Genomic DNA, 14299 nt, shown 5'->3' with positions numbered 1-14299 from the left:
TATCCTTATGTTTCATTACGTTTCAGTCTGAGCACCGGCATATTTTTGTCCACGTTAAAAAGTTACGATTGCAACGCGGACTCTATCCGGTCTCGTACACGCGACATGGTACAATTTTTCATAGAAGTACGAGCGATAATATTGTGAACTTGGCGAGTGTAAAGTACCAGAAACGCAAGCGGACTGTTGGTGTGGATGGAAGACGTTAATTTATCTCTCCACTTTTGTAAGGAACGTTATCGTACTGTAATTCGTTCATGCACGTCGACATTCTCTTAACGCAATTAATCCTACTACTTGTGCAAGGAACACTTCGATATCAAAGAAAAATTAATTTCACACCGCTTAATTATGATACTGAAGTGGCAATTTAAGTGAGATATATAGGAATTAATTTACGTAATAAAAGTAACACTCAAGTATGTTTAATTACTGCTTAAATTATTAATTTTTCTTTTTCTACTTCCAACAACTTACAATATGCTTCACATGTAAAGTTTAATCTTATCTATTTAATGTTCAGGATTTAAATAAACTTCTCTCTATCTTTTAAAATAATTTTCTCACATTTATAATTGTATATCTAATACAATGATATTATATTTATCATATGCATGCGTAAACATTAAGATTTTTAAAAAAATTAAACATAGTTTGATTTTTTCTTTTTTCTTTTTGAATAGTTAAAATAGGTGATAGTCTTTTTTTTCTGTGCCATTATAAATAAGCGTTACACGTTTGTTAGGCGAAAATAAAAGTTTTACGACTCGATCGAGAGGTCGTTTCTGGATTGCGAGGGTGGTCCAGATCACGCGCTCCATTTTTTCACAGGGGGTTGTGGAGAATCTAGTCACTATTATCCTGTGACATTGATTGCAGTCACTAGATTGTCCATTAAACCTGTAACCATTTTTAACTCACGCACATCCATGAAATTTGACATAGTGTTATTGCTTTAATAGTAATAACTGTCAAAAGCTATTTTACTTATATATCTATCGAAATAAATGTAATGTAATATATTTTGTATAAATACATCCCACTTTTGAAAACAGATTAAGAAATCATTTACACACACAACATATAAAAAAATAAGGAAAATGTATAGCATGAATACAATGTGTGCGATAATGTGCTATGATGTACTTTTAATCAACAAATAAATAAGGAAAAATTAAATCGTACGCATAAAATTTTTCTTTGCATAAAAAATTCATTGTTTATCAAAATGTGTCGTTTGTAACAAATTTATCTGCCAGATTTATAATATATTCTATAAAGTATTAATCTCATTTTAATCGCATCTGTGAAATAAAATGGACAACTTTCTTTCTTTTTTTTTATAGAAACTATCTTTCTCTCAATGGAAACGTACGCATTCAGAATATTTGTTTCGGCTCTTTTCTTTCAGCCGTTATGAATAATCGTGCACTTTACGAGAAAGTTCTGGCCACGCAAGAAGTTTGTTCCGCAAAGTTACTGACCGCCTAACATCCTTTTAACTTAGAATCTGGTGTCCTTTAGGTAACCACATTAAATCTGTCAGCAGAAGTCGCATTCCTTTTCGCAGCCGAACGAATCGAACGTCTTTAAATGATATCCTTAAAGGGGCAAATGCCTCCACGTAGGAGAAGACCTCTTTTCACCCTGAAGCTACAAAAAACATCGTCCCATTTAGCTCCCAAGCGACGTAGATCTAGACGACCAAGATCTCGTCCCGATTGGTCAAACTCGAAAACATTTGAACTGAATTCGAAGCTTCTTCTGTCTCGATAGAGAGGATCCCGATGGAGACAGCAGGTCAGACATTGAGTGCTAGCCTAGCATACAGCGCCAGCATTCGTAGAAGGTTCGTTGCAGGGTGCGCGGCGGTTACCGGGGAAGTGATAAAGGGGGAGGGGGAGGTTGGTTGAGGAGGATGACGGGGGGATGGCAGTTGTCGGCAGTACGACGAAGGAAGAGGCGGAGGAGCGTCGAGAAAGAGAGAGAGATAGATAGAGTGAAAGAGAGAAGCCGAGGTCCGTCGGTATCGATCCGGGCGTCTGCGGTAGATTGACACGTGTCATGGCCGCCTCTCTCTCAGTGCCGGAGAGAACGAAAGGAAAGCAGCGGGTGAGAGAAGGACGGTGGTCGCCGTGAGAAGCTGCGGAATAAGGGTGAGAGAGCGAGAAGGAGCGTCAACGGCGGCAACGGCAACGGCGGCGGGTGGCGCGCGGCGCGGCGTCGAAGGTGGAGGACGACGCGAGGGCCGTCGAGTGGGTGGTTGGCCGGACGGGGGCGGCGGGCGGTAGAGGAGGAGGGGGGAGGGGGTCGAGGGAAAAGGACATTAAGGTGCGTAATAGCCAGCGGGGCGAGCGCGCACCGCCGCGGCATCGATTAGACAGAGGCTCCCTCATCCCATTGCTAGAATGCAGCCCACCCTCTCCTCTTCGTCCTCCGCCACCTTCAACCACCCACTCACCCGCCATCCGTCCCCTCCTCCTCCGACACAGGAGTCCCCACGACCACCCACCCTCCACCTACTCCGTCGAACTGGAGAGCCCCCGAGTACGTGCTCTACATACACACTCGCGCGCTTATGTCAGTTCCTGTCCTGCTACCGGCGCTGCCACTACTGCCGCCACCGAGGAGGAGAAAGAGAAAGGGAGACAGAGAGAGAGAGAGAGAGAGAGAGAGAGAGAGAGAGAGAGAGAGAAACAGCATCGAAGAGTGAGAACGGTGGACCTGGGGAGAAAAAGAGACGGCGGCTATGGCGAAGGGTGGCCGAAGCCACCTCTCTACCTATCCCGTGGCACCTACACACGCGCTTCGGGGACACCAACGTCTAACGTCGTTATAAACATTAACGGAGCGGCTCAATATTCCCCGGACCTTGCATCCCTCTGCGTCTACCTCTGGTCCATCTCCCTTCTCGGGCAAGCAGGTCCCTTCCTCCTCTTCCCCCCCCCCTTCTCCCGCTTGCCGGACGTTCGCATGCTGCGAGCTCACCTTGCTATGGTTTCCGGGTCCTACGAAGGTTTACCTACTTGGTATGCTTCGGACGACTGAAGTCGAAAGGGTATACTCGCCACTTCTTAGCGAACGTACGAAACATTGAATGGTACTTGCGGCGTAACCAGCTTTCGGACACTACTCGTTCTCCCGATTACGCGGACCTTTGTATACGATCGCTTCTTTTACAGCATCGCTAATAAACAAACTCAGAAATGTAGACTTTTCAATATATCTTTTATGGGCCCAAGTTTTAAAAAAGTTTAGAATATAAATATTTTTTTTTAACATATATTGAGCCGTCACTTTATATAAAATTATATTATATCATATCAAAATATTTGACATGATTGTGTGTAAATGTACGAAAAAAAATGGTTTTGCTGAAATATCTGAAAATTTAGCTAAATCACAAATCTGAAAATAATTTTGTTTGGACCATCAAAATAATTATGTAAAACTCAAATTGGTTGCTAAACTGTTAAAACTTGTTGCTGCACTTACTTGTATCATCAACGCTTGATTTGCAGATTTTTAGATGCTTCAGCAAACCTGTTTTTCCTTAGGTAAACTGCAATAATTTTCAATTATTTGTTACGTAAAAGAACTTGGAATTAAATTTTTGTGAATAGAGATATATTCAATGATTGAAAGAAAATTGGAAGAAAGAAACGTTATGCGACGAAGTCAGAAATTGGAAAGGATCTATCCTCGCATGTTATTCTGATACTCAAGTCCTAACGACTAAACGGCACAATAAGTGGTTCGCCGGAAATTGTAATTGGAGGCAGAGAGAACCGAATGTCCGCCATTCCTCTTACAGATACAAACAAGTCGAGCAGAATTACGTTAGGGAGATTCAGTCGATTTCATACGATCACTCGGATCTCATCGTTCTTGAACCGGGATAAGGAGGAGACCGATGAAAAGGAGGTTAAGAGAGTCTGCAGGAATGGAGCCCGTGGTCGCTTAGGGCTTCGGATCGGGATCGTCTAATTTCGTTCGACGAGTCCCGCAAGGATTCTTTTCTCCGCGTCGCGTCGTCTTCGTCGTCATCTTTTGCTCGCTCTATTCGGACTTCGATTTCGGTGACGAGGTCGTACAAGGCCGGCGTGTTCGTGTCCGAGGGATCTGATTATTGTTAATTATAGCGGGCATTAAGAGCGAGGGAGGGTGCGAAACCCTCGATCATTCTAGCCAGATTAGTGATGATCGAAGGTGCGGTAAATGCCGTTCCCCATGGAAATCGCTGGCCTTTTTACATTAGCGAATCATTATTAACTGCAGCTAAAATATATGATGTTATTTCATAAAATAATCAGTTTTTACAATAATATTTTACTCTCAATTTTCTATATGCATAGAAAAAATGATTTTTAAATATTATATGTGTGTGTGTGTATATATAAGATACAGACTTGATAATAATTTTATTAGTCCAAAATAAGTGCAAGAAATTCGAGCATGATGAGGAATATTGCAAAAAGTTTTGATAATCTATGAACCAGCTTAAGTGTCCGTTAATTATTTTATATATAATTTAACAAAATTTATTTTTAGATCTGTATATCTATAATTAAATTTTTAACAAAATTATTCTTTTTTCATGATACTATTAATATTTTAAGATGTCTTTGTTCATATTTACAACATATGAAATCATTTACATAAATATTCTACATATTCATCCGTTTATACACAAAAAAAAAATGATTTTCTGAAGTATAAAAAAATTTACCAATATACTAACCTAAAAATAATTTTGTTGTTTATCAATAATTATATAACAATCTCAAGCATGTTGAGCAAAAAGTTTTGACATTCTAGCAGTTAATTTAAGTGTCCTAATAATTATTTTGATGGACTAACAAAAATTATTTTCTGATCTGTATTTAGTTAAATTCTTAAATACTTCAGCATAACCGTCTTTTCCGTGTAGAAAAATTTTAGGAAATGAAAGTTATAGATTAAAATAATTGCAGTTACGAAAAAAGATTGCGTACTTATATAACACAAATTATTTTAACATAGTAAAACTGTAATAATCGTTATTACGATAAATTGGTGTAAAATCAAGCTGTAGCAAATTAAATTCCATCAACAAGTATTATTTATTTTTCGCGATTTCCCGTCTTCCTCTTTACGATCAGATCACATAAGATCTTTTCAAGAAGCAATCTCGCGTTTTTTTTTTATTCATTGGCAGCAGGTGCGCATCCTTTTTCCAGACTGCGATCTATAATTAAGGATTAGTCATCGACGATCCTCGATCAACGACGACAACGAGCAGTACTAGAAGTGTTGCTTCGACCATGGATATTACATTGACGTATCGGTGCCTCAGCGACGTTCACGCGAGCATCGCCCAATTAATGGCCATCCTTGTTTTTTCGACAAATACTCGTAAATCTCAGCGTGAATCTGTCCGTCCGGTTTATCCACGATACTCGTGGCAATCGTCCTCCTTATTAATGTCGTACGCGTGTTACATACGTGACACGACGGATTTACGCGAAATTGTTCGGGTTTCGAGGGATCTCTAATCCGTCGTACTATTCGCGCCTCTTATTAAGGCCTTTATTTTGATTTATCGACTTAGTTTTGCTTATATCCGATATTAGAATCGCTTGATCTATTAGTTCCATAATTGCCACAATATCTGCATTTTTACTAATATAAGAACGAGTTATCTATGTTGCCATTCAGTTAAGTTTTTTTTATAAGTCACTGAAAAGTTATTAGTGTTTAAAATGAATTATTATATCTGCAGCTTTTTTCATTAAAAATTGTTGACATGAAATATGTGAAACGTAATTCTGCTCATATTTTTGTTATTTCATGTAATAGCAGTTGCTATACTCGCTCACTTTATTAACAGATAGGTGCTAATCCAGCGTTAAGTTTATCGCTTTTAAGTTTCAAATATATGTAAAACTATAAAAAGCGACATTGATTTTCGAAGACTATAAATATTTTTTGCACACCGAAGAATACTTTTTATCTTATTATTGAATTTTTTATATATCTTTTTTATCATTTGATGAATTTATCTATTTTTTTGCTTTAACTAAATAATATATTATTATACTATTCACAAAGGCTATCCAAAGATAGAACAGTGAAAATAAAAATAAATCTTTTTATTTAAATGACTTTAATTACTCTGAAAGTTTGATAAAAAGTGTTTGGTTATTATTTTAGTGCTTGAAAAATAACTTTTTGTCATTTTTTCAAAAACCAATCACTATTTCACTTTTTTCTGACAATTAGATAAAACTAAATAAAAATGTTATTACTTTTCATGAATAGGCATCTATTTTTGTCATTGAAAGAATATTTTAGTTAAAAATTGTTGCTCTACACTAAGAGAAATGTTTGATATGAACAATCATAATTTTGTTGATATATGAATTATCAAAATTTTGTTATATTTTATAAATTGTACTATTCTAATTAAAATTTTGTTATTATATTTTGAATTAAAATTGCAAATTTTTAATTAAAACATAATTTTGGTAATTTACATATCAATAAAATTATAATTGTTTATATACCGAACATTTTTCTCAGTGCAAAAATTAACTTTCTGAAAAATTAATTCGGTTTATTTAAGCTTTAAAAATGTTTTTTTATTAACAAACCGCACAAGATTTTTTTTATATAGAATATAGATGGACTGTTGATGAAAAAAATGTCATATATAAATTCGCAAATACATTCTTTCAAATATAGTTGCAGATTGCTATGCACAGTATACTAAAAGTACGCAGACTGCCAAGAGATATCATAGAATATCTGCGGAAAAATTATTATCGAATATTACAGCTATTGCAAATAAGATTACGATACATTGTCTTGTTTCAACAGTTTCCGTTACAGAGTCTGGTATCGAGAGAACGAATTGCAAAAAATTCTCCGTGGAATTTGATCCGAAGTTTACTCTTTAAAGGTATATCGGCAACAGGGGAATAATCCACCAAGGGTGCTCGTTCAGATCCCTTCTGTTATGCGGCCACGCGTGATACCCGACATCCGATCGAGAGCGGTTAACCCGGGCGCTAAGTTGGTTACGTCGTAACCGAAACATTTTTGCAACTTCTCGACTATACGCAAATCGAATTTCGGTCACGTCAAAGGTAAACTACAAATGACGACGAAATTCGGATCGAGGATATTAGTTGATAGAGAGAAAGAAAGAAGAAAGGGTGAGAGAGGGGAAGGGAGGAGGAGACGAGACGACACCGACAAGCGTGTTTCGGAGCCGGATGGAAATTTCATTCGCTAGTTTTCTCCGCTTAATAAGACGAGAGACGGAGCCACGAGGTCGCTGCCGGTTTGCAGACTTTGGAAAGGGGAAACAGAAAGGGTGCAACAAGGGCGGGGGTGATGCGGAGGACGCGCACGGGCTGCACGGCGGTAAAGGGGGAACGCGGTGAAAAGGGGGACGGATGGCGAGGGATGCAGAGGGGCGGCCAGGACTGGGAGGCGAAGTGTCGTCGTCCGAATAACGGCCAGGCGGCATCGACCGATCTTCCTGCCCCCGGCCCGCACGAAGCGTCAACTTGTTTCCCTTCTGCTACGCGAATATCGGACCTTCAATTTGCCCACTGCGGTTCGCTAACGCGATTGTCCTCAGCGAGCTGTCCATGACGCGGTTGTTGCGTGACGCGTGATCGGGGTATGACGGCTAAACGGTTCTCGAATTCACTTCGCAGCGGTGCACGCGCGCGAAACCGCGAGTAAATGAATTTCTGCTGTCGAATTAGAAAACGAGATGAAATAATTTTTGAAAAGAGCGCCTATTTCAAAAACCTTTTTTTTTCTCCTATATTGTTTTATACGTTCTCTAAATTATATTATATAAAATAAAAATTTACACAATATAAACGGAATTAATTCAAATCATATGGCACATAAGACAATTATTGATAAGCAAAATGTAAAATAGATTTCAATATCTGTAATATGTATTTCTTCAAAAATTCATATTGAAAAGTTATTTGAAATAATTATTTAATATGTTGCTTTTTGATTAATTTTTTTTTTTAAGTATATCTCTTTTAAACTATTTCTAAATTTTTCTAAATTTTAATACCTTATTTAAAGCATTTTTATTACTATTCAGAAATTTAAAAAATATTATATAATATTATAAAATATTTAATTAATATAGTTAATAACAAGTATACGAAAAACGTTTTATATTTATTATTATATATTTAAGAATTAATATATTTTGTATTTTTATAGAAACATTTCAATTATTTTCAAGACAATAAAATAGTATGTATAATTTAGAATAACATAATATACTAATATTAAAAACAATTTAAAGAAATAGTTTAAATATAATAATATAAATTTGACAATATGAGGAAAGAAATAATATATATGCAGTATATGCAGTTCTTTTTATAACATAGGTATGTGTCAAGAAAAAGAAATATGAAAAAAAATATATTCGAAATAGTTTATTCAAAAATAAAAAAATAACTTTTATTATGCGTCGCACATAGATATATTTTTGCTATATTTATTATTGATGTTTCATAGCAATAACGTTTCGTGCTGCCACGTCACAAGATCGATCATAATAATAATACTTAAGAAAAGAAACAATAGTTATTTTCAAACATTAAGTCACAAGCGAATACTTTCGTTCCTTTACCGCAGATTTATCTTCGCAGTTCGACTAATGGAAGGCTACGAAGAAGACGATGACACTCATTTCTGCATCAAGTGTAATTTGACAATTCATGGACTCGACAATTATGTACAGCATCGTCGATCAGGCTGCCGACCATCGGATGCTAAAATCGAGATTGTTCACGAATCACCATCGACACCGACAACAGTGTCATATCCCGAATTTCTAAACGCAGACGCATTCTTCAGTTCGTTAGAATTACAGAGTAATACTCGACGAGCGCCGACTTTATTGGATAACAGAAAATTTAAGAAAGATGACAAAAGAAAGAAAGACCAGAAAGGTCAGGTGGATGGTGATGAGGCCGGCACGAAGGATAAACTTCACAGCATGTTACCCGCGGTCAGCGATCTGGACGAACCGCCCGATATGTGCATCCAGTCCCTCAAGCAGACAACTCTCGACCGAAAGAGGCATGAGAATCAGCAGAGTTGGTTGGATGACACCATTCTAGCTGACCTTTCTTTAGGGAATAGCACGACCAAGAAGCTGGCGAGATACGACTTCGAGTACGATGACTCCGAGGACGATATTCTGGAGGAGGAATTGGGGGAAGATTCCTATTCGGATTCAGATGACGGCGAAAATCCACAGGAAGGTCCACCGCGAGATCACACTGGTGGAAAGTGGAAGCCTGGACTGGACGATTTGCCGCAGGACACGCCGCATATGCATGAGGAGGATGCAGAGCCCGACAATGATCATCAGGAACATCCCCCGCCAACGTATACTGGCGGTAAATGGCGACCCGCGGAGACATCACAAGTAAAAAGAAAAAAACAGATTTAAGATTCAGAAACACATGAATAATTTTCTATATAATTTGTAATTTTTATTTTGAAAAGTTGTACTTAGTCACGGGAATAATAGTTGCATCAGGAGATTATTCTAAATGAAACAATGAAAAAATAATTCAAATTAAATCAAATCAACGCGCAAATTTTTAATTTATATTCGATTCAGTCTGCTAATCATTCTGTGTATCAGCATGAATTTGATATGATTCCACAAGCGTGCATTACCTCGCGCGAGCTATGACGATTTGTTGGACAAAGAGACATCGACCATTACAGAAGGTCGAGGAATACGAAAGCAAGGATACATCCGGACAGCCGCCGCCAGGATACACGCGAGGGAAATGGGTACCGGGTGCACGAACGGATATCGAGTCGGGATATTGGTGCAATCCTTGTGGCAGGAAGCTCGCATCGCGATTGGTCTACAACAGGCATCTGCTCTCTGATTTGCACGCCAGGAGGAGCATTAGGGAACTTGATGGTGAAGCTCTCCATCTACGGCGCGGAATAAATTCGCACGCAAGAGTGTCCAGAAGAATGTCCACTCGTAAGAAGACCTCGGTAATAATGGTCTCTTTAACTTGTTAACACATGAACCAACATTTAAAACCAACATTTTTACTGTTAGCTTATTTAAATAATATATCTTGCTAAAGCAGGCATGTCTAAGTTTAATTCGAAGTCAAAATGCAAGATTGTGTCGATGCAAAAAGATTCAATGTGGGATTTCGGGGATTGTAAAATGTTGATATTTGTCCGGGCGACACATATTAACACTTTTTTTAGTCCCCGAAATCTTACCTATATTGAATCTTTTTGCATCAATGACCTTGCATTTCGTTTCCGAACGAAATTAAATACGCCTATTACTAGAAAGAGAAATAAAAAGTAATTATTGTAGTTCCTATGAATTAATTAGTTGACATTTACAACTGTATTTTTACTTTGTTATAATATTTCTTTATTAAAAAAAAATATTTTTAATTAATTTTAAAAATTTCCGATAAAAAAATTGTGATTAAAAGGAAAAGATTTGCGTGCCTCTTTATACAAATGAAACTTAATAAGATTTAAGAAAATTCTGTCCGATTTTTTACGAGATGATACACTGTGTTTCAAAAATATCTTACAATATTAAATCTTAGAAATCATATTGAAACGAAAACATATTTCAAATGTAAATAACAATGGCAGCCCTCCGGATGGAATTTTTTTAAATCTCTAATGCAAACTGTACGATTAAGTCACGCTGTGTTATCAGAGGACGAAGGAAGAGCCCGAGCAAAAGAAAGTTAAGAAAGGTCTGCGTCAAAGGGAGAAGGAGATTCTTCTCTGCGAGATGTGCCGCACGCGCGTGAAGAGGCCTCAAATGGGTAAACATTTGCTCTCCCATTACCATTGCCGTGTGTCAGGTGTCCTCGTGAATCCACGCAATCCAAGCGTACGCCGTTTCCTTCTGGAGCACATAGCGAACGTGGTTCGACAAAGCCCCTTCCAATGTGCTCCTTGTCGTTTTTACTGCAACACCGAGGAGACGTTCCTGCTTCATTGGCGTTCCGATCTTCACTCTAAGACCGTAGAACAGGTGAGTGGTCGCTCATTAATTGAAGCGAGATGTTAAATATTTTTCGGCTCAAGATCAGAATCGACATATCCACGTTTTCATCCATCGATGTAGATATTATGCACAATCACGTGTACGATTCTTGCATCTGTCGACGAGTCAACGAACATTAAATAGATGAGAAACGAATAAGACGGTCTTAATTGACTCGTACATCCGGATATTCCGTTGCGCGGAGAGACTCTTTGTCATTTTTCTTTTTCTTTTTCTTTTTCTTTCTCAGATCGGCGGCAGTTGCCGATGCACTCCGTGTAACTTCTGGTGCGCAGACAACGCGACAATGGAGTCTCACCTTCTAAGTACGAGTCATCGTGACGTAGTATCGATGATGAAGGGCTCCGTGCCGGTGGTAATTAGTCGTCAACGTATGTTATCCTGCTGCAGTTGTGATCGGCAATTTCGATACAACTTCCAGCTGCGGTTGCATGCCAAAGAGACTGGTCACACCGCGAGTGATACCGCGTCGGACGTGTATCAACAGCGTATCAAGTGCGATGTATGCTCCCAAGTCCTCCGGTCTTTAGTCGCGCTTCAACGTCATCAGCTGACCAGTCACATCGCCAAGGACAAAGAAAAAGGCGAGGTCACGGCGGACGCGCGACCAGCACCGTACTTCTGTTCCTTCTGTTCGATGAACTTCACTACCGCCCAAGAAGCAGTTCTGCATCGGAGAACCTCTAGTCACAAGGAAGCCGTAAAGGCACGCAAAAGCGAGGAAGGTCTATTAGACACAGCGCGAGAGTGTCCTCACTGTGATGAAAAGCAGCCGAATCTTACGGCGCACAAGAGTCATCTTCTTCTTTGTCATCCAGAGCTTTGTCATCGGTAATTTGTCTTTTTTTCTTGAGGCAAATTATTGATGTTACATGTAGTTACATCGACGTTGCACGTTGCTTTCGTAATTCTTTTATTTATGAAATAGCATAAAAATTATCATTTTTTCTAGTTATATAATAGGTAGATAATATAGATATTTTTGAAGCATTCCAAAGTATTTCTTCTTTAGCATTCTAAATTATATATTTTATAACTTACAATTAAATCCTGTGTAAAATTTATAATTGTATATCATATATACAATTGCAATGGCGAATTTTGTAATCTTTTTAGGTGTCCTCGATGTGGCACGCTTTTCGCTCTGTCACAAGACGTCACTAGGCACACGCGAGAGGGTAATTGTTTGAAGAATGATGCATCGAACGCTGCTGAGACTGAAAGTAACGAGAAAGAATGGAAATGTAAGGATTGCATCTTTTCCACGGATTCCAAGGCCGAATTCATTTTTCACGAAGCCCTGCATGCCGGTGCCGTTCGAGAAACGGATAAAGAGGCGTCCAGTTCGAGCAAATTGCCGAAATATAAGTGCCCGACTTGTGGAAAGATTTTTCCGAAAACATCACTACGAAATCACATCAGGCAACATACTGGAGAAAAACCCTTTCCCTGTATGAAGTGTTCGATTTCATTCTCGAGAAGATCGCATCTCATTATTCATCAGAGGATATGCAACACTTCGTCGAAATCTCTGGATAAAACTGGTCGTCGGCGGAACTTCATCTGTTCGCATTGCAAAGAAGGCTTCTACACAAAGTAAGTGATAATTCAATTTATCAATTGTTATTATTATTGGAATTGCATCTCATAAGTGACATGCTTGTTTCGATAATTTCCGTTCCAAAATATTCGTATAAACTACATATATAAAGACGCGTTAATTTTTAATCTGAAAGCTACAGATTTGCATTCTTGGATATATAATACAAATATTAGGTGTTGGAATTAATTCGTAGCGTTTTTAATGAAAGAATGTTATTTATTTCACATGAGCATTAAAAAATACATTAATGAAAGTACTTCCCATCACTTGTAAAACGCTACGAATTAATTCCAACACCTAATAGTTTAAGTATAAATTTTTGGTAGATAAAGACACAACAAAATAACGATTAAATTTAATAAATTTGTTTATTAGAATTGTAATATTTATTTTTATCGAAAGTTTGTAATTTATGGTTTTCTGAAATTTATTATTGCTAAATCGTATTAAAATTACAAATTACGTTTAAGAATTCCGTAACAATCGCAGGACAAGTGCTCCACGAAGATATAGGTCGGACATGTTTTATGTCAAGAATTTATCACATTATTTGCTATGGAATATTACGCAAATTTAGCTGCAATAATAATAATTTCCTAAGAAATAACACGTATCATGTATCATTCGCAGAGGGAAAAATGTTCATTTACATCCGCATTTACAATCGATTATGTATAATCATGTTTTAATTTCACAATCACGTGTTAACTTAAAAATGATGAATAGCACATCTTACGCAATATAAAATAATGATCTTTTTATAGATTTGTAGCAAAATTGTTTGGATCGATCCGAATTGACAATTGAAATAAATTCACTCTTTAAAATGTTACTAGCTTCGACTTTTCGACTTGCTCTCGATACAACGTGTCACACGCTATTTTTCCCACAGCGTGACCGTTCCGTAATAAATAAAGGATAGCGTATTCGGGGGTAAAAACGCCCTCGGGCAATAAAAGCGCTCGCCGCGAGCCGGAACCGCGAAATGTTCGCGCGGTCGTAGTAAAAGTGTCCTCGCTGCATAACTATAAAATGAAGGAGCGTGGCCCAATGTGGAGGAGACCAGGCAAAGCGGATCGAAAATACGAGACAAAAAGAAGCGAGACGAACCGCGAGATATTGCGAGCTGAAAAGAGAGATACAAACGGGTTAGAAGAAAGAGACGTGCGCTCGTTGGCCCAACAACGGGTGTCATATTAACATCTCATAATAATGTATATGAACCCGCCGGTCATTTCGCTATTTAACGGGCCTCCATTATATAGCGGTGATACACATCGTATATTTCTACAATACCGACATATGGGAGTGCGGCCTATACGCGCATTAATATGAGATGTTATAAAATTAAAATACACAGATATCAACGAGTTGTTAAGCTTTAATATTTTATCGCGCTATTTCTGACAACGTATTGAGAAACATGATATGGTACCATAAAGAGGAACAATTTTGATTTAGTTAGGACAACTGGTCTAAATTTTAAAAAATACCTAGATAGCATACCTATCCAAAATTGGAACATAAGTCTCAGAACACATCTTTAAGACATTTTTAAGATGTCTTATGTTCCGATTTTGATA

At 37.9% G+C, this 14299-nt stretch overlaps 1 protein-coding gene across 5 annotated transcripts in view; it reads left to right on the top strand.

The window, feature by feature from the left end:
- The window catches only part of LOC105153620 (uncharacterized), a 54159-nt gene that overhangs the window by 8808 nt on the left and 31052 nt on the right, over positions 1-14299 (top strand). The window contains exons 2-7 of one of the 5 annotated variants that reach the window (XM_087406265.1): positions 27-226; positions 8679-9463; positions 9772-10056; positions 10757-11080; positions 11343-11944; positions 12230-12709. In XM_087406265.1, the coding sequence (XP_087262391.1) occupies positions 196-226; positions 8679-9463; positions 9772-10056; positions 10757-11080; positions 11343-11944; positions 12230-12709 (2507 nt within the window). In that variant the 5' untranslated portion in view covers positions 27-195. Of the gene's footprint in view, positions 1-26; positions 227-8664; positions 9464-9771; positions 10057-10756; positions 11081-11342; positions 11945-12229; positions 12710-14299 lie in introns of those variants that run through there. The other 4 variants (XM_087406267.1, XM_087406268.1, XM_011068572.2 and 1 more) reach the window with 4 other exon arrangements.

The sequence above is a fragment of the Acromyrmex echinatior genome, chromosome 5 (assembly GCF_024713525.1).
Source record: "Acromyrmex echinatior isolate Ae372 chromosome 5, ASM2471352v2, whole genome shotgun sequence".
In the NCBI taxonomy this organism is placed as follows: domain Eukaryota; kingdom Metazoa; phylum Arthropoda; class Insecta; order Hymenoptera; family Formicidae; genus Acromyrmex; species Acromyrmex echinatior.
Note: the sequence above shows the minus strand (reverse complement) of the source record. Positions and strands in the feature narration are given on the sequence as shown.